We start from the raw sequence: 20511 nt of genomic DNA, 5'->3' as shown, positions 1-20511 counted from the left end.
TGCCCCTTCCTGAAGGGGGGGCATAAATGGCCTCAGGGGGTCACATGCAGCCCGCGGCCGTAGTCTGGGGACACCTGGGGTAAGCCCTTAGGGTGCACGGTAGTGCTCTTCATATATGGCCGTTTTCCACGTATCCACAAGCAGTATCTGTTAAGTCAAGATTCATATGACCTAGTGGGATTCTTTTTTTTTTTTTTCGAGACGGAGTTTCGCTCTTGTTACCCAGGCTGGAGTGCAATGGCGCGACCTCTGCTCACCGCAACCTCCGCCTCCTGGGTTCAGGCAATTCTCCTGCCTCAGCCTCCTGAGTAGCTGGGATTACAGGCACGCGCCACCATGCCCCGCTAATGTTTCGTATTTTCAGTAGAGACGGGGTTTCACCATGTTGACCAGGATGGTCTCGATCTCTTGACCTCGTGATCCACCCGCTTCGGCCTCCCAAAGTGCTGGGATTACAGGCTTGAGCCACCGCGCCCGGCCCAAGTCAAGATTCATATGAAGACAACTAAAAAACCCAAGTTAAAAAGTGTTTTGTTACAGTCCTAAAAGCAGTGAGAGATGACTCAACAAAGACAAGTTCAAGTATTCTTTATTCAAAGTTGAAAAATGTACCATACTGCATTATTGCAAAAATTCACTGGTACAAAACACTTTGCAGCTGGTGAGAAGGCAATAAAAAGTTGATTTTTAAACTCATTACTATAAATTATTCTTACAGTACTTTGCAAATTCAGAATTTCAAACTGCATTTTCTTTTTCTAAATTGCCCACAGTACTCGAGGTTCCTGAAGCTAAGGCAGCTGTTTCAGAGGAGAGGGGAGGAGGTAGCAGATGTCAAGGGATTTCCATTTCTCTTTCGATGCCGACATACTTCAGGGCATCAGCCTGACTGTATCTGAAACAACAGGAAAAAGCATGTCTGGTGGACAACCACCCATCCAACATGTGCTGAGACTTAACAAAGCCTGCTCAATACAGTGACTGCATTCAAACGTTTTTTTTTTTTTTTTAAAAAAAAGAAAAACCATACACATACATCCAATTACATGGCTGCCTGCATAAGGGCACATTCATAGAAGCAACGCATTGGTCTATGTTGCTGGCCATCTAGTTGAGATGCTGCCAAGTTCTGAACTGAACAAATCTGGCCAGAGCTCTGCCCAGCCTTCCCCTATGCCTCTGAAGCAAGTGGCCCCAGGAAGGCGGGTGCACGTAATGATGTTTAGGCCTGATGCTGAAAGGCAAAATAGAACCATGGTCTGTAAAGAACGATTGACCACAGCAAAGAGGGCCAAAGACCAGCTGTCAGTCACTCCCCCAGGTGAAAAAGAACTGGAGTGGAGCAGACACCCAGGAAGAAGCACAAGCAGCCCATCTGTGGGGGGGGGGGGGGCACCCAGCCAGCCCAAGGAAGCTGGATAGCTTTGCCTCCAACCCCAGCTCCACCCCCCACTCTTCATTCACAGCAGGCCTGGAAAGAAGTGGCCTTTTGATAAAGGGGGCCTTTCACTCAGACCTCATCTGCTTCACTGAGAGCTCTCGGCTCTGCAGCAGACATTAAAGGCCAGTCGGAATATGTGAGAACTCAGTACTCACAAACAGCTTCTGGAAGGGATGTATACAGGGCCAAAGGAGTTCATGAACTAGACAGTCATCTGATTGCACTTAAATCTGTTTTAAATTTATGACTTAAATTTATCCCACAGAGCTTGACAGCATCAACTGGCAGCCTAATGCCTAACCACACACAGTTAGAAACCATCAGTGGCTCACAAGTGCCAACAACTCCCCACCAGCTTTTTTCCCCGGAAAGAACCCACAGGTGACCAAGCAGCAATTTGCCACCAGCACCTTTTAAAATAATAATCTGTGTAGCTGGGCGCGGTGGCTCAAGCCTGTAATCCCAGCACTTTGGGAGGCCGAGGCGGGTGGATCACAAGGTCAACAGATCGAGACCATCCTGGTCAATATGGTGAAACCCTGTCTCTACTAAAAATACAAAAAAGTAGCTGGGCATGGTGGCACATGCCTGTAATCCGAGCTACTCAGGAGGCTGAGGCAGGAGAATTGCCTGAACCCAGGAGGCGGAGGCTGTGGTGAGCTGAGATCGCGCCATTGCACTCCAGCCTGGGTAACAAGAGCGAAACTCCGTCTCAAAAAAATAAAATAATAATAATCATCATCATCTGTGTAGTAAGTATAATAGCAAACAATAAATTAAGTAGATCTCATCAGTAAAGATATACACAGTACACTGTCAAGTAAAACCATGTTGCAGAAAAATCTACAGGACAGTGTGATCACATTTACTCTGGAAAATGTTCCACAAGCAAGCATGCAGCATGATATGAAAAAGTCTAGGACTCACCCAGCTGTCAACAGCAGGGTGAGAAATGGGGCTTTCTGCATGGATTTTATTGTTTTAAAAATAAGCATGACTTGTATAATAAATAAATGGATAATGAATACCTAAGAAGAAAATGTAACCTAATTCCCCACTAATGCCCATGGCAAACACTAACTTGTCAAAAGAATTCACCCCACACCTCAGAGACGGCACATCTAAAAAATATTCTTTGTCCAGAGTTCACAATCCAGTAGAAAAAGCCCTTAGAGATCATGCTAGAAATGTACTTTACCAACCTGTAATCAAAAAACAGCTCTTCACCAGTCTGGATGGCTCTCTTGGCAAAAATACCTATCCTGTGATCGCCGTTAACCATCATAACTGGAATGAGAGACACTGGTGTCAGTGAGCATGAAGACGGGCAACGGGTGGTTAACTGACTTGTTGACATAACAAACTATCCCAGAAGTATTCAAGTCCCTCATCACAGGATTGAAAAGGGAGCTCCAATTCTGACTTCAAAGGTACCTACCTTTTGCATAGCAGTTTGGATTTACCGAATGATTTGCAAAACGAATTTTGTTACCCTTGCGGGTTGCGTCCACCACAAAATCTAAAAAAAAATAAGCACAACCCAGTGAATAATTTCAGTTTTAAGTCAATTAAGTTATTATGATTCTGTAAATGCAACTGGGTATAGTTCTTCACGGTTTGTCTGCAAAAGCAAATAAATCATTCAACCAACTTCATTATGTAAGAAATGACATTTGGAAGAACATACTATTTATTGTTGCAGGTTAAATTTAATCACCTGTAATTCAAGATGGTTATCTGACTCAAAAGCTATTACTTATCAACTATAAACATATCTTACTGAGCAAAACATGGCCAAAAAAACCAGAATCTAAATTCTTCCAAACATCAAGAATAGGCATTTTCACATTTAAAATTAATTTTAATGTCTGTGAAGCATTCTTAAAGAAAACCTACTACTTCCAACTAAGAGTTTCTCTGAATATCTTACATGTTAAGCCTACCTCCATTTTCACATAATCCCACCAGAACACTCCCTACAGCCTTACATTCTAACCCTAGAACATACATCAGCTATGCAAGAAGCTGCCTTTCCTCTCAGTCCTTTGAAAATATCCAGGGAAGTCTGGAAGATGCTTTCAAATGCAGTGCTCCTCCCTGGTCAGAAGCACTGATTGGAGGAGGTGTGCTGAGCTTCCTGAACACAAGAGGTGAGCAACAACAGAGCACAATGTCCCCTTCACAGCCGGAGACTGGTGCAGCCCCATCCACAGATGGCTGGGACTCTAGCAGGGCGGTTTCCTGGTATTTGCTGCCTGAGGAATTCCTTTCCAGCCAGCAGCCCCCCATGCTTTTTTGGAGATCTTCCTTCTGGTCACCTCACTGCCCTCTACCTTCATTTCTGAAGCAGAAATTGCATGCAGCAAAAGGCTGCCACATGCAATTCAGAGGAACTCACTGCCTCCCAGCTTAAAAACATACCATTGTTCAAGTTGAACAGAAAGCTGCACATGTATTTATCATACACTTTCCCTCTTCTGTCGGCTTCATCTTGAGAAATAATCTAAAGAGAAGGACACAGGAAAAAATTCTTTTGGATAAAGGTGATCAAGCCTGAGAACACACAAAAGCTCACAGAGTGAATACTGGACCTTCTGGAGAATACTCAACAAAAAGGGTCACTACTGCCTACTTCTCTTTCCCATTCAGTCTGCACACTGAACCCAACTCAGAAATATTTCCACATCCCAAAGTAATTACCCTTGGAGAAAGTAAGAAACAGAAGTCTTTTTGCTGAGTTACACACACACACACACACACACACACATACATATGTTGGCTCATGCCTAATTCCAGTACTTTGGGAGGCAGAGGCAAGCAGATCACCTGAGGTTGGGAGTTCAAGACCAGCCTGTCCAACATGGAAAAACCCCGTCTCTACTAAAAACAAAATTATCTGCGTGGTGGTGCATGCCTATAATCTCAGCTACTTGGGAAACTGAGGCAAGAGAATCACTTGAACCATGGAGATGGAAGCAAAGGTTGCAGTGAGAAGAGATCATGCCACTGCACTCTAGCCTGGGCAATAGGAGCGAAACTTCATCTCAAAAAAAAAGCGGGGGTAGGTGCGACACACAAATCGGGTGAGTTGGTTCCAAACTGAAGCTAACCCTATGATTTTTCTGTAACTCAACAATTTAAAAGGTGAGTAACTAATGATACTGTTGTTTCTAGGTCCTTATCAACTAGACTGTGGATTAAGCAGGACACTAAGATAAAGCTCTTGTTCTCCCTGTTGTCCCTAGATGAGAAAAGCTAAATATGGCTAGAATCAAAGCAATCCAGTTATTTTTTTTCCCTTTGAGACAGGGTCTCACTTTGTCGCCCAGAATGGAATACAATGACACAAACATGGCTCACTGCAACCTCAACCTCCCAGGCTCAAGCGATCCTCCTGCCTCAGCTTCCAAATGGCTGGGACTACAGGTATGCGCCACCCTGCCCGGCTAATTTTTGCATTTTTTTTGTAGTAATGGGGTCTCGCCATGTTGCCCATGCTGGTCTCCAACTCCTGAGCTCAAACAATCCACCTGCCTTAACCTCCCAAAGTACTGGGATTGCAGGAGTGAGCCACCACACCCAGCACCATCCAGTTACTAAGCATGCAAATCCATAACCTGCAGAAGTCCAGGCTGAAAAGGCAGTTTATGGCAATTCATTTCCAATCAAACCCACAGACCTACCTAATGAAATCAATCTAAAATAAAGGAAAGTTATTATATACAATTCCACCTGAATGTAGGTGATCAGTGCCTTACCTCTCCACAGTATTCTGAGATGAATTCATTTTTCTGCACAGGATCTTTAATAAAAATCCCCCAGCCTGCCACATCAGATGGTGCCAGCAATAAATGCTAGAGAATAAAACACAATCATAAATCAAAAAAGAGGGTAAAGACGGACGAGGGACAAATTAGACTACAGAATAAAAACGAAGTCATCGCTGTCAATCTTCAGACCTGTTCTAAGGTAGTAATGGAGCACATAGCTTCAGTCAATGTGAAAGCTGCTGAGAATGGCTGGCTAAGTATGAAAATTATGTTTTTCTTACAGAGCAGAGAAGTATCACCGTCTTACCGAAAAAAGTTTGGTGGTGTTGCTTGTCTGCATTATGGCTGCACTTTGGCTGCCTGGTCTCCTTAGCCCTTGATTTCCTTAAGTAATTTACCTTCATCCTGAATTTAATATAAGGGCACCACCGAATCACTCTTCCTCTTCAAAACTTTCCCTCTACTTCCGTCAAGTGATATCTATTACCAGTTATAGATTGCCCTCAAGGACACCCCGATTCTTCACTGGCGTTTGTTCCCTCTGAAGCCCACAGCAGCTTTCTTTTGGATTTGTTCTTCCACCCTACTTCCTCAGGATAACATGAAAATCTACCCAGAGGTGGCAGCATGATCTTGTCAGTCCAGTAGTCTATTTTCAGCAGAAAGGCCAAGATGATCACTGCAGTAAATTACATAGTTAGGGATGTGTTCTCAAACACATGCCAATTTTTCATCATGGCTCATTATTATGCTTTCATTCAAAATTTTCTTATGACCTTTACAAAGGCTTTCTGATCACTCAAGCTTCCAATCTATTCCTATTCTGGAACATTCTACCACTCACCTGTGAGGTGAACTTCCCAAATACCCTTTTGATCAGAAACTAAATTATAGCTAAATACTGCTATGCAAATGAAACCCAATTGGTAAAAAGTACCTACATAGTTTAACATTGTTAAGAGCTAAAAAACGTCTTACAAAGAGGACATGTCAGTATCAATAGTATTGCCCTCTTTCTGAACAAAGTGAGGAAGCAGTGCAATGGCGAGTTGTTTGGGCAAGAAATGGAGATTTTTAGGTCTGAACGGGTATTGCCATCGGAAACTGAACCAGCATCACTGTGATCCAGTCATCTAAATGGATATATAACTGCATAGAGTAAAATGATTTAAATGCCTAAAAGAAAAAAAATCACAGCTAAAAACAAAAACAAAAACCTACCACCCTGCACAGCTATCTGCCATAAACGCAGATTTTGGTTCAAAGACACAAGGGAACAAAACCAAGAGAAGTTCAGTGTTTTACCTGGAGCAGAACTTCTGGTTGAAGGGGACTTGCTGGTAAAAAGTGTAATCACAATCATAAATAAATGGTCCAACAACGTAAGATATGTCTACTCTACACCCCCCAACACACATACACACAGCATAAGAGCAGGTTAATGGGAGTGGGAGCCTGGGAGATTTGATCTCCTGCTGCTTTACAAGTCTTGTGACTTTGTGTTTCCTGTACCCGTAAAATGGGGTTAACGTTTATTTCTCACTCACAGTTATCAGGATCAATGAACAAATCCACTAAAGCACTTAGAACAGTGCCTGCTATTTTTACATGCTTGATAAATGTCAGCTATTATTTTTTTATTTTTTATTTTTATTTTTTTCTGAGACGGAGTTTCGCTCTTGTTACCCAGGCTGGAGTGCAATGGCGCGATCTCGGCTCACCGCAACCTCCGCCTCCTGGGCTCAGGCAATTCTCCTGCCTCAGCCTCCTGAGTAGCTGGGATTACAGGCACGCACCACCATGCCCAGCTAATTTTTTGTATTTTTAGTAGAGACGGGGTTTCACCATGTTGACCAGGATGGACTCGATCTCTTGACCTTGTGATCCACCCGCCTCGGCCTCCCAAAGTGCTGGGATTACAGGCTTGAGCCACCGCACCTGGCAATGTCAGCTATTATTATAAGAAGAACCGACTGAAGAAAAAAACCTATCATCTACCCTAAAAAAAAAAGACAAATTTTCCAAACACATGTTGTTGCAGTTTCTTTTGCTCAGTAATTACTTCCTGACTGATACAGTTAAAATTACCTACATACAATTCCCAGAATTCAAATATATAATTCCTGGCTGGTTTTTTTTTCAAGGTTATTAAACAGGAACTAAGTCTATAAAAACCTGCCATGGGAAATTTCATCTTTTACCCTACATAGTAAGGAACCCATAAATACTATCTGATGATAATGAGTCTGTGTTTTGATAGAAATCACCATTTATTTGCATTAAGGATACTGGATAAAGAGAAATTCAAATCTCTATTAAACAGCTAGAAAAACAGCTCTTATTTCAAATCTGATACCATGAATGGTACTTCTCAGAATTTGCTGGTTTCTCCCACCACCAGAGTACAGTGTTCTTCAGAATACTGAAGAGACTGCCCCATAGTGCATTACCCAGAGAAAATTAACAATACTTTCTTTCTCATCTGTTGCACCTTTCAAGGATCACTTTTACTTTTTGCCCCAGTGAAATCATCTAAGACAATCCTGAGATTGGCACCACTAAAAACAACCTTCCGGAAGCAACTTGTTGCTCACCTTTTTGGAGCCCCGCTGAATACTGCAGTTCTTACAGGACACATTTTTACTGTCCCAATGGTCAGCAGCTCCACAAGTAAGACAGAGGTCAGGGTCACACTCTCGGACCGCCAGATAGCATGGGCACTGCTTGGTGTTGCACTGTGCTTTGCAGCGGCATCCCGGAAAGCGGTTTTGACCTTCAGAGAGAGGTGTGGAAGTTCTTCACTCATCATCAACACCATCACTATCACAATCATCACCATATGCAAGAACTTGCAGAAAGATATGTGGCAAGGGCCATACTGAGCATCTGACTGACTCTCAACCCTCACAACCACCTTATTACTCCACTGTATAGACAAGGAAATGGAAGTATTAACAGCGAAGTTAAAGCTGTTTGTACTGAAAAAGACCACCACTGAGTTGTTTTTCCATTTTTCATTTGTTAAATAATGTATATATTTAAAGTGTGAATAAAGGGTTTGGATGAAACAATATCCATGGTCCTTGACCACTCTAATAGCTCCTAGTTCTAAACACTCCCTTAGTACTCAAGCTTCATGTGCAGTTTTATTAAACAATTATAATAATCCCCTACATTTATGCTACATTCCTTTATTCTGAAGACTAAAACCTTCCTAAACTCTGACAACTTCTGGTGCCCAAAAATTATTTGGGTAGCTCCTTCTAGATTCCTCTTACAATCTGTGCCGACTTTTAATATGACTTAATTTAAATGATCAAAGAAGAAAAAAATGAAATTCAGGTTCCTTTAATACAACTTTGCCTGCCTCATACACATAGACACACGACACCCAGGCGACTGACTGGTCACTGGCATGGGGCCAGGTATGGGGCTCAATCAATACCTGTAGAATCGATGAAATTTCCTAAAGTAAGCAAGGGAGTGCTCCTGTGTTCTTACTTTTTGATTTTTTAAATTGCTGACCAAAGGCCTATTTAGTTCTCATGCAATTGCATCAAAGCAACAAATACTTACACTCTGAACTACATTGACAAAACTTTTCACAAAAATTTTGTGCTATCACACAAGGGCACGAACTGTCACAAGGCTGCCGTGGATGATCACAGGGTTGATAGTTGTAAACATGGTTAGAGGAGCCGTCTGAATAAAGATAACATCATGCAGGCCAATGAATCCAGGGAGATGGGAAACGATCATACACAATTAACAAGAGTACATTCTTCCCTACTACCTGTGGAGTGTAGCTGGCCTTCCTTTACTGAATGCATAGTGTTACACATATTCCTGTTTACAGAATGATGGCAAAAATACTCTCCCACCCCCAAGTGCTTGTGAGCTCTATCTAGAGCAGGGCTACATCTCAGTCCCATCCCAAAGCATTTCTCCTTCAACTGACTAGGACTCACAACTTCCAATCAGCCTCCACTTCACAGAAGAGAACCGAATGGGGATTCATCAACAGACATCCTCCATTCAAATTGGTTTAATGTACAGAAGGCAATTATATTAGAATAACCCAAGCTCTAATTCAGTTACTATTCTAAAACAAATGAGAACAAAGCAGACATTGTTAAGCCAATGACCAGGGAAATGGAAAGATGCTAACCCTTTTTCAGCTGTATTTTTCTGCAGTGTGCAGCCCACAACCTGCAAAAACACAAAGAAAATGAAACATGAACTTTTGCAGGGAAGCTACAAATCCAAGAGAGAGCTGCCTGACTGGATCGCTCTGTGCCATGAACACAAAGTGTGTTAAAGCCAAGAGTCATGCCTCCCCCAGCTAATTCTTGCCATAGTTTGGAGCAATTCAAACAGCTTGATGGCTCAGGCTGCCCCAGGTGTGGCAAGATGTCATTTCTTGTGTTTATCCATGACTCCTGGTCAGGACCCCATAATTTTAAGGACTCTTAACATGCCAAATATACTGAAGCCTGCTGTATTCTTATAGAAAAATACTAGCAATTCCCAGTGGAAAAAGGATTCCACAGTTCTGTTTTTGATGGCAGTTTAAGGTTTTTAAAAACAGACTAAGTAGAAACCAACAGCAACCCTTAGGAAGGGCCTCGTGGGCAGTGTCTGTGTTGACTTCTCTAAGAGGTTCATGGTAGACTCACCTGTGTTTCCTCTTCTTTTTCCTTGGAGGAGTGTCCACATCCTCAGCGGGAGCTGGAGCTATGATGCTAGATTCTTTGACTCTAAACTCATACACCTGACAAGAGGCACAGTCACAGAGCCATGAGGACAGTCTTATTCAGGCAAACCATTCTTATACTCATGCATACCAGATAAATGTTTTTGTCTCTTCTGTGACAATGCTAGATGCTCAGGATATAAAAGACATCACTGTCTCTACCCTCACACTGGGGGTAGCTGTAATTATATTCTGGTCAAAAACCGTGATGCTAAATTTAAATGCTTACTAGCTTTTAAAATCTAACCTTAAATGTCTACAGTGGGGAAATTCTGTAACCTACGTGAAGAATAATTTTCATTCAATTCCCTCTTGAGAAGAAAAAATAATTTTTAGGAGATGAATAGAAACTTAGTAATAACCAAGAATTTTCTTTGTTTGGACAGTGAGTACATTTTTATCCCTATTTTTGAGGTTCTTTTAACAACATTTTTATCGGATATCTTACCTGTCTACATGTTTTGGTCCCAATTAACCTAGCAATGGCACAGAAATTGTCATAGTAAGTGCCAATGAGGACTCTAAACATTGAGGCTTCAGCACCACTCCACTCCACATTCTCAGGAGGCTCAATATTTGGCTTCATCTTTATTGGTGTTTGACACCGAGAATTTGCTTCTACAAAACCAAATGTAAGCACTGGTCAATAAATGATGACTGGAAATAATATTAAGAAGTAAAATTCAGGGTATGCTTAAGAAAAAAGCAAAAAGATAAGGAAAACTAAAATCCAATCCGTAAAATACTAACTTATCAGTAGTTTACATTTTCGCTCTAACCAAAACTACTGATAGAACATCAAGAATATTAAACCAAATGATCCGAATTCCATTATTCCCTATCTGAGAAAGATCGAAAAAGAAAAATGGCACAAAGAATGAGAATAAAGTGCATCATCAACTTTCCAACAACCAAGCAGGGCAAACATCACAAGCTAGGGTAGGGGTGGAGGCAGGAAACAGAAGCAATGCAGCTACACATTCTTGAGATAGCACTGGTCTTAGATTTCTCATTATACTGAAAACTAAGAAAATTATTCAATGCATTATATATCCTTAATCCTCATTTTATGAGCTTTCACAAAACAATAAAACCCAATTATTAAACGTGTCTTACCAGAGGAGCTCGAAGTTTCGTCTTTCTTCTCTTCTTCTTCTTTATCATTGTTCTCTCCCCCTGTTTCAGTCCCTGCTTCCCTATCACTGTCCGTATCCTTTGATTCCAGCACATTAATGGTGGGGGTGCTGGGCCTGCTACTGTTATTGGGAAGCCGTCCTCTTCTGCGGCCTCCTGGGCGTTTTGGTGGGGTCTTTATCCGCTCAGCGGTGAGAGCAGCAGCAAACTCTTTTGCTCCCTCCTACAAAATGAAAAATGTTGACATCAGGGCAAAGTTCTAAAACTCATTTTGATGGAAGAGAAAAAAAAAATACTGTATAAGCAAAGTTAGTCAAAAAATTTATCACATTATCCATTTATCACAAATAATCATTTGCATGTCTAATATACTTCTTTTGATCTGCTTTTAAATAGTCTGAAAATTTCAGAAAGAGAAACATGGGTTCTATATATTCCTAGGATGGTACAAAAATCAAGCAAGATAGTTCTAAATTGTGAATTTGTAAAATATATTAACAGGTTATAATTAAGTTAAAATATAAGAAGATAAAGTATGAAATACACTTCATGTAATAAAGTTAATTATTTCTATGGACATACAGTCTATGTAAAAGTGAATCTTTACAGAAGAATCATATATATAATGTGCACGGAGTCAGAATACCTATGTAGAGTTTAAGATATTGCATACATCTCACGTTAATATTTAAAGTACACAAGAACACGAAACACAAACACGCTTGACTTTATCACTTCCTGTCTTACTATTAAAACATCCAAACTTTTTTTTTCCTGTGAAGGATACACAGCCACAGGAAGACATAAAAGGAATTTCAGGAACAAGACTGTGAGGGTTACATCTGGCATTATGAAGTACAGTAATCCAGTCTCAAAGTATAAAACAATGGTAAGAGCATGGTTTATAGAGACCACAGAAACATTTCGGATGAGCCAAACAAAATTCTGCCTTGTAAAGAATATCATAAAACAGTGCTCAAGAATTCCATTTTTTTTCTTTTTAGTGGAAATAGAAGGGAGAAGTTTGACAGCAGCCAACAGTCTTATACTTCATTCTACAAAAACCAAATTGCTTAAAAATAGGATACCTTCTGCAGGTGCCATTCAATGAATCTTCTGTCCAAAATCCAACAGGCAATATATACCCATTTAGTTCCTAGGTAGGAGTGGCTTGGTTCAAAGAGGGGAAATGGTAAAAATAAGAGAGTACCCGTAAAAAAAACAACTTTTCTACCTCATATTTTCCTAACCCCTTACCTTTTCTCCATCATTTAAAAAAAAAAAAACAAAAAAACATCTCTGGGTTCTATCATATACCTGAAATGACAGTGCATCTAAAACTCAAGCAGAGGGATACAGCTATGAGAAGGGCTTGGGATCTACTATTGTATATGGTTACTGACTGCCTGGTTTCTAAGTGGACTATCTGTGTCTCACACTCTCATAGACTTTGTGGAAGGCGTAAGAGTCCTTGATCCTAAAGACCTTGACATGTTGCTGAAAAGATAACACAGATTTTAAAAAGAATAATACCACATTAATGAAAGACTAAAATGTGTAGTAAATGAGCTATGGAAGAAACAACATGGGTGAGAAAACTGTCTATCATATGGCCCATAACAGCATGGGTGCAGACAACATTAATGCTGACTTGACCACCTCCACCAAAATGCAAAATTAAGTCCTCTCAAGTACCCTCTGGAATAATAAGGTACTACGTCTTACCAAATGCTGGTAACACTGTGGTCCACAAGGTTTGTTGTCTAGAGCTGTTTCTGTGTTCTTCCGCTTGTAAGTGTTGGGTGTTGCATGAAAAGCTGAAAAATAAATGAAACATAATGAATCTAATATAACTATAAAATACTTTTTCATTATTTTTAACATAAAGATTAATAGACAATAATATAATCTTGCTAATACAGTATGTGGTTTACATTACTTTATACAACTTTCCTTCAAGCTCTTACTGAACAATCACAATGTATTCTCCATTCCTCTTCCTCCAACCAGTTAGCAGGAAGAAAAAACAGTAAATTCTGGAATTATTTGTGATTTCTCATTTTTTCTCCTTGCAAGTAAAACTAATGCACATAACTATGGTTATAAACATTTACTTAAATTGAATCTTTCTCCATTGAAGCAGTTGATATTCCCTCTACAATTAAATTAGATTTCCTATTTTTAATCAAAAGAATTCTGACATACAATTTCTTATTTCAAAAGAAAGGTCAGCAATCAGCTTGTCAAATGGGAAGCAAAAAGAGATACCAATTATAAAAACTCGTTTTTAAAGATAAAGAAGACAATCCCAATTACTAATATTCAGTTCCTCTGAATCATACCCAATCCAAGAACCTGGTGAGAGCTTACAGTGTCTTTCCACAGAAAATTACGATGTCAATACACAGGTTTTAAAAAGATACACCATTTGAAACCTACAATTCCAAAATAACGTAACAGAAAGATTCAAATGGTGATGTACTACTGCTCTATGAAAATGGTGTGAACACTGACAGCAGTGCAAACTGCAGACAATTTCTTGCAAAAACCTTGCTTCCCCCATGTACAAAAGGCAAATGCTGGAAATGGACTATTCAGAATTATACAAGATGAAAATCTGAATTAAAAACAAGTGACATTTCCATAAAACTAATTTTTTAAATAGTTATAAAAAGCCAGAAAGACTGATGAGAAAAGAAAAAAAAATAGAACAAAGTTGTGTTTTTAAAGAAGAAATTCAAGGCTCAGATTCTGTTCCAAATGTGTGAGCAACTAGACTTCAGACAGCCTAACACCATGACTAATTTGGTGCTAAATTACGTTCGCTTAGGAACCTGAATACAACTATTTTTCTGTTTATGAGTTAAATTAACATTGTAGCTGGTTCTCCGAAGAAAAAAATACATAATTTAAATAAAATATATAAACCACTTAACAAAAAAGTGACAATGAAATACAAAGGAAACAAGACTATCCACAAAAATAAAACGATCATTAGAGAACACAAACTTTATACAATTAAGTCTCAAGACCTAAATGTAAAGAATAATTTTCCAAAACTCATCTAGAGGAGACAGAACATTTATCTCTACCAGCACTACTAGTTTTTAAACTGCACTGAAAATACAAGCTACAGTACGTAGAAAAGACAGCTCTTTTCGAATTTGTCTAGCAGGCTTTCCAGGTTTTTTTTTTTTAAATCAGAAAGTCCCCCCGCCCAATCAAATTATAAATAAGTAGGTAGAAAAGAGAAAGAAGCTTCAGTTATAAAGACTAGAAGGAAGGCAAAACCATAAATAACTACAGACAGTATAATTAAACAGCTGGAAAACTCCTAAGAATGCACTGAGAAACTGATAAACATGAAGACAATGTAGTAAGGTAGTAGCAGGGTACAAAACAAAAGACAGAATGCAGAAAAGGCCCAACAGCAGCAACAAGTTTAATACCTAGAAATACTCAACAAAAAAATTACAAGAGTTATATAAAGAAAACCAGGCCAGGCGTGGTGACTAACACCTGTAATCCAAGCACTTTGGAGGCCAAGGAGGGCAGCTCACCTGAGGTCGGGAGTTCAAGACCAGCCTGACCTACATGGTGAAACTCCGTCTAAAAAAAAAAAAAAAAAATCTTGGGCCGTGCGCTGTGGCTCATGCCTGTAATCCCAGCACTTTGGAAGGCCGAGGCGGGTGGATCACGAGGTCAAGAAATCCAGACCATCCCAGTCAACATGGTGAAATCCTGTCTCTACTAAAAATACAAAAAATTAGCTGGACATGGTGGTGCGTGCCTGTAATCCCAGCTACTCAGGAGGCTGAGGCAAGAGAATTGCCTGAACCCAGGAGGCAGAGGTTGCAGTGAGCCGAGATCGCGCCACTGCACTCCAGCGTGGGCAGCAAGAGCGAAACTCCATCTCAAATAAATAAATAAATAAAAATAAAAAATAAAGAAAACTAAAGAAGCAATTAAAAAACACAGAGAGGTGATCATATGGTCAGACCCTTAAATTTTAAAAAAAGGTCATTTATAAATTTAATGAAATTCCAATAAGCATACCAATAATTTTTAAAAAAAAACAAAAACTAGAGAGACTTTGAAATGTATATAGGATAGGTGCAGTGGCTCACGCCTGTAACCCCAGCACTTTGGGAGGCCAAGGCAGGAGGATCACTTGAGGCCAGGAGTTCAAGACCAGACTGGGCAACACAGTGAGACCTGAATAGAAAAAGAAAAGAGAAGAAAGGGGCGGGGGGAGAGAAAGGGAAGGGGAAGGGGAAGGGAGGAAGGAAGGAGCCAACAATGGTGGTACAAGCCTGTAGTCCCAACTAGGCAGGAGCCTGGGGTGGGAGAATTGGTTGAGCTCAGGAAATCAAGGCCGCAGTCAGCCATGACTGTGCCACTGCACCACTCCAGCCTGGTGACAGAGCAAGATGCTGTCTAAAAATAAATAAATTTGTACAGAAAACAAGAATTGTCAGGAGATCTCTGAATGCTGCTTCATAAATTGTAGACAGACTAAAAGAACACAATGTTGAGAAAACCAAATACATATGCCAAATAGGCAATGAAGAAAATATCTCAAAGCAGTGAAAGTTGAACTTTTCAGTAAATGAAACAACTAGGCAACTTTCGAGATGAAAAGGAGAAATCAGATTTATAATCTACATCATATTAAATTCCAAATGGATTACAGATTTGTATGTTTAAAAAATGAACCCTAAAACATACTAGAAAAAATAGTGAGAAACCCTTTATAATCTTGGAATTAGAAAGCTAACTGATAAATTCAACTACTTTTCAAAAAATGTTTAAACTGAAAGGGCATGGTGGCTCACGCCTGTAATCCCAGCTCTTTGAGAGGCCAAAGCAGGCGGATCACTTGGGGTCAGGAGTTTGAGACCAGCCTGGTCAACATGATGAAATGACGTCTCTACTAAAAATACAAAAATTAGCTGGGTGTGGTAGCACATGCCTATAGTCCCCGCTACTCTGGAGGCTGAGGCACAAGAATCGCCTAAAACCAGGAGGCATAGGCTGCAGTAAGCCAAGATCACACCACTGCACTCCAGTCTGGGTGAGAAAGGAAGAATCTGTTTCAAAAAAAAAAAAAAAAAAAAAAAGGTTAAACTTTGCTTGTGGGACTTTTACCAAATAAACTGGAAAAAAAATGCAACTCATATTTTAAAAAACCTAATTTCCAGATTATAGAAAAAAGCTCCTAAGATATCAAAAAGACCTATGAGCAAAAGAATAAAAATAGGCCAGGCGCAGTGGCTCACACCTGTAATCCTAGCACTATGTGAGGCCGAAATGGACAGAGCACCTGAGGTCAAAAGTTTGAGACCAGCCTGGCCAACATGGCAAAACCCTGTCTCTACTAAAAGTACAAAAATGAGCCAGGCGAGGTGGTGCGCACCAGTAATCCCAGCTACTCAGGAGGCTGAGGCAGGAGAATCACTTAAACCCAGAAGGCAGAAATTGCAGTGAGCCAAGATCACGACACTGCACTCCAGCCTGGGTGACAGCGAGACCCCCGTCTCACAAAAAACAAAGAAAAATAGTTCACTCTTCAACATATAGGAAGAGCCTACCCTCATTCAAAGGAAAAAAAAAAAACAAAAAACAGGTATAAAAATAAGGCTTATCACCTGTGGGAAGCAGAGATTAAAACATACAAAAACCCCAGAATTTAAAATTAATGCTAAAAGCCATTTTTCACTTACAAAATCAATTTTAAAATCAAAATCAGTTTGGTAACACCTTCTATTGATAGGGCTGTCTGACTTTGCTGGTCAGGCTTTAAATTGCTGTGGCCCCATATGGAGGTCATTTGGCAAGACCTAAACAGAGTTTATTACGAAAACTCGAACTTCTGTGAAATGGGTACAAATTTGCAAGGTGATTTCACTGTGGCACCATTACAGCATAAAGCTCAGAACAATCCAAATGGTCAATATTAGAGACAAGTCCAGTAAGTTCTGGAACCTCCTATAGCACAGACTATGCAGCTATACAGATAAGGCTAGTATCTACAATGTTAAATCCTATCCTTATCCCAAAAAAAGGGAAAAGCCTGAATGCTATGGCACTATTTAAGTAAGATGATCAGAAAAAAAAATATGTTTATACTTGCCAACGAAACTGTAAAAAATACGAGAGATCTAATAAAAGTGGTTAACTACTAATAAAAGTGGAAGGAGTGAAGTAAAAATTTGATTCATGAGGAACAGAAAGTCATTGGGAGACTTCATTGTACACATTTTCATACCCCTTCTTGTTTCCTTTTTTTTAAAAAAAAAAAAAAGAGATGGGGTCTCACTCTGTTGCCTGGCTAGAGTACAATGGCACAATCATAGCTCACTGCAGACTCAAAGTTTTAGGCTCATTTCCAAACAGCACAATAAAAAAACTATTATAATGTTTAAAAGTAGTGTCCCGCCGGGCGCGGTGGCTCAAGCCTGTAATCCCAGCACTTTGGGAGGCCGAGGCGGGTGGATCACGAGGTCAAGAGATCAAGACCATCCTGGTCAACATTGTGAAACCCCGTTTCTACTAAAAATACAAAAAATTAGCTGGGCATGGTGGCGTGTGCCTGTAATCCCAGCTACTCAGGAGGCTGAGACAGGAGAAGTGGCTGAACCCAGGAGGTGGAGGTTGCAGTGAGCCGAGATCGCGCCATTGCACTCCAGCCTGGGTAACAAGAGTGAAACTCTGTCTCAAAAAATAAAATAAAATAAAATAAAATAAAAGTAGTGTCCCTACTTCTATGGTTCATTTTTACAGCAAAAAACTTTATTAAATGCTACATCTATAAACAACAAATTGGAAGGACTTTTCAATGACTCTAAAATACAGCTTCTACTCTATTCTTCTGCTACAGTGGTATCTGCATGCAATTTACAATATTCTTTTTTTTCTTTGAGATGGGAGTCTCACTCTGTACCAGTCTGGAGTGGAGTGGCATGATCTCAGCTCGCTGCAACCTCTGCCTCCTGGATCCTGGTTCAAGCAATTCTCCTACCTCAGCCTCTCAAGTAGCTGGGATTACAGGCATGAACTACTGTACCCAGCTAATTTTTGTATGTTTTAATAGGGACAGCGTTTCACCATGTTGGGCAGTCTGGTTTTAAACTCCTGACCTCATAGTCCGCCCACGCTGGCCTCCCAAAGTGATGGGATTATAGGCATGAGCCGCCGTGCCCAGCCGTAATTTACAATATTTTTAATAAAAACTGGACGATGTAATTCATAAATTGACGGTGTGAAAAGGAATTAAAATGAAATTTAAGACAACTATTTCGCCGGGCGCGGTGGCTCAAGCCTGTAATCCCAGCACTTCGGGAGGCCGAGGCGGGTGGATCACGAGGTCGAGAAATCGAGACCATCCTGGTCAACATGGTGAAACCCCGTCTCTACTAAAAATACAAAAAATTAGCTGGGCATGGTGGCACATGCCTGTAATCCCAGCTACTCAGGAGGCTGAGGCAGGAGAAGTGCCTGAACCCAGGAGGCAGAGGTTGCGGTGAGCCGAGATCGCGCCATTGCACTCCAGCCTGGGTAACAAGAGCGAAACTCCGTCTCAAACAAACAAAACAACAAAAAAAAAGACAACTATTTCAAGGGCTTAACTGTCTACTGGTTGAAGCAACAAACATATGACCTACTACGGATTATTAAAAACACCAAATCAGTTTAAACTAGATGAGGAGTTCAGACAAGAACAAGGAGATGACGATATAATGATAATTCTAAAAATCTACTTCTTTTTTTCCATTTTAAGATAACTAAACCACTGTGTCACATACAAAAACAAAAACAAAAAAACATTTCCAGACCAATGTATACATCACTCAACAAATAAGCTGCAGCAAAAATAAGCAGATACAGCAAAAACTTAAGAGGAAGTGAGAACAGCTGCTTGGGCAAGCTTAAAAAGATGTACTATTGGTGAATGAGGAGGAATCAATCTGTAATCAGTAGGCACAGGAACTGAGACCAGCAAAGCAATGTAGGGCCATTTAGTACAGGGGAAAATGATTTTACATGGGGTCAAAGCTCCTAAAGAAATTACCGGCCGGGCGCGGTGGCTCAAGCCTGTAATCTCAGCACTTTGGGAGGCCAAGGTGGGTGGATCACAAGGTCAAGAGATCGAGACCATCCCGGTCAACATGGTGAAACCCCGTCTCTACTAAAAATACAAAAAATTAGCTGGGCATGGTGGCGTGTGCCTGTAATCGCAGCTACTCAGGAGGCTGAGGCAGGAGAATTGCCTGAACCCAGGAGGCGGAGGTTGCGGTGAGCCGAGATGGCGCCATTGCACTCCAGCCTGGGTAACAAGAGCGAAACTCCATCTCAAAAAAAAAAAAAAAAGAAATTATCATGCCATAGACAGCCGAGTAAAATACAATATAGGAATGACTAAACTATAATAAGCGAATTACTCTAGGAATATTAGGAACTATGAAATACATTTTCAAAATATGTGCCTCAAAAGTAGTTGATGCTTTTAAACTGCACTTAAAAGTTTCAATTACCAATTACAATTCAATTACCAAATTTACTAAGAAACCACATTGTCTAGAAATGTCAGGGGGGGAAAGTATTATTGTATATACCATCCTTTAATTTCACTAAGAACATTTTGTTTTACTTGTATTCAAATGCAGGTATTTTTAAAAACTTACCTAAGACAGAAAAAAAAAAAATACCCTAAATCGACAAGCACTTACCTGAACCTTTTTTTGGGCCAATTTCTTATTCAACAAAATTTGTTCATCAATATCAACAATGTTGCTCTGGGCTATCAGTTCATAATAACAGTTTTATCATAAAACAACTGCTTAGTTAGCACTTACGGTTGGGGGGGGTGGGGGGGGTGGGGGGGGGAATCGCTGACCTGAATTCTGTATTAGTGGAAAATAGTAGTCCAAACGAAATACATACAAAAGATTTCAGAGCAATCCTCAAGCAGCAAAGTAAAAATAGTAATACTGAGATCTAAATATATTTTTCAAATACAAGGTTAAACAATAAGTTCTAGTTGTAATAATGATAGCACTCTCCAAGCTGCTTTAAAACATAATTCCACAACAAAGATAGAAAATGAAAACGTACAATAATTGCACTTACGATGTAGGAAGCAGTCATATTTAAAACATCGCCTACAGAAAAGCGTATGAAAGGAGTGTAAGCTTTGCTCTCTCTGAACAGATTTAGCATTTGGTCCATCTATGTTGGGGGTACATTCAGGAGGAAGCGCACCTGGGAGCTGCTGTTCGGTGAGTTCTTTATATCTGACATTAACCAAGAAAAATTTAAGTAAATATGAAACAAAAATCACTTTTTTGAAAACAAATTTCTAAAGGTTTCCGTGTGTTACTTTTGATGTTTATCTTGCCTGAAGCACAGAGAAA

At 40.1% G+C, this 20511-nt stretch overlaps 1 protein-coding gene and 1 pseudogene across 13 annotated transcripts in view; one reads left to right on the top strand and one right to left on the bottom strand.

Annotated features, from left to right (window-relative positions):
• Positions 1–573: 573 nt before the first annotated feature.
• The window catches only part of EZH2 (enhancer of zeste 2 polycomb repressive complex 2 subunit), a 77749-nt gene continuing 57811 nt past the window's right edge, over positions 574–20511 (bottom strand). For 6 of the 13 annotated variants that reach the window (XM_074378949.1, XM_074378948.1, XM_074378951.1 and 3 more), the window contains 13 exons: positions 20213–20391; positions 12824–12915; positions 11081–11321; positions 10413–10582; positions 9888–9982; positions 9380–9420; positions 8788–8913; positions 7806–7984; positions 5200–5295; positions 3863–3944; positions 2880–2960; positions 2644–2728; positions 574–895 (listed from right to left, as the gene is read on the bottom strand). In XM_074378949.1, coding sequence (XP_074235050.1) covers positions 835–895; positions 2644–2728; positions 2880–2960; positions 3863–3944; positions 5200–5295; positions 7806–7984; positions 8788–8913; positions 9380–9420; positions 9888–9982; positions 10413–10582; positions 11081–11321; positions 12824–12915; positions 20213–20391 — 1528 coding nt within the window. In that variant the 3' untranslated portion in view covers positions 574–834. The remainder of the gene's footprint in view (positions 896–2643; positions 2729–2879; positions 2961–3862; positions 3945–5199; positions 5296–7805; positions 7985–8787; positions 8914–9379; positions 9421–9887; positions 9983–10412; positions 10583–11080; positions 11322–12823; positions 12916–20212; positions 20392–20511) is intronic. The other 7 variants (XM_039472928.2, XM_074378953.1, XM_039472929.2 and 4 more) reach the window with 3 other exon arrangements.
• On the top strand, positions 14242–14311 carry LOC120365481 (U7 small nuclear RNA; annotated as a pseudogene).

Source organism: Saimiri boliviensis, chromosome 10, assembly GCF_048565385.1.
Source record: "Saimiri boliviensis isolate mSaiBol1 chromosome 10, mSaiBol1.pri, whole genome shotgun sequence".
Classification (NCBI taxonomy): Eukaryota; Metazoa; Chordata; class Mammalia; order Primates; family Cebidae; genus Saimiri; species Saimiri boliviensis.
Note: the sequence above shows the minus strand (reverse complement) of the source record. Positions and strands in the feature narration are given on the sequence as shown.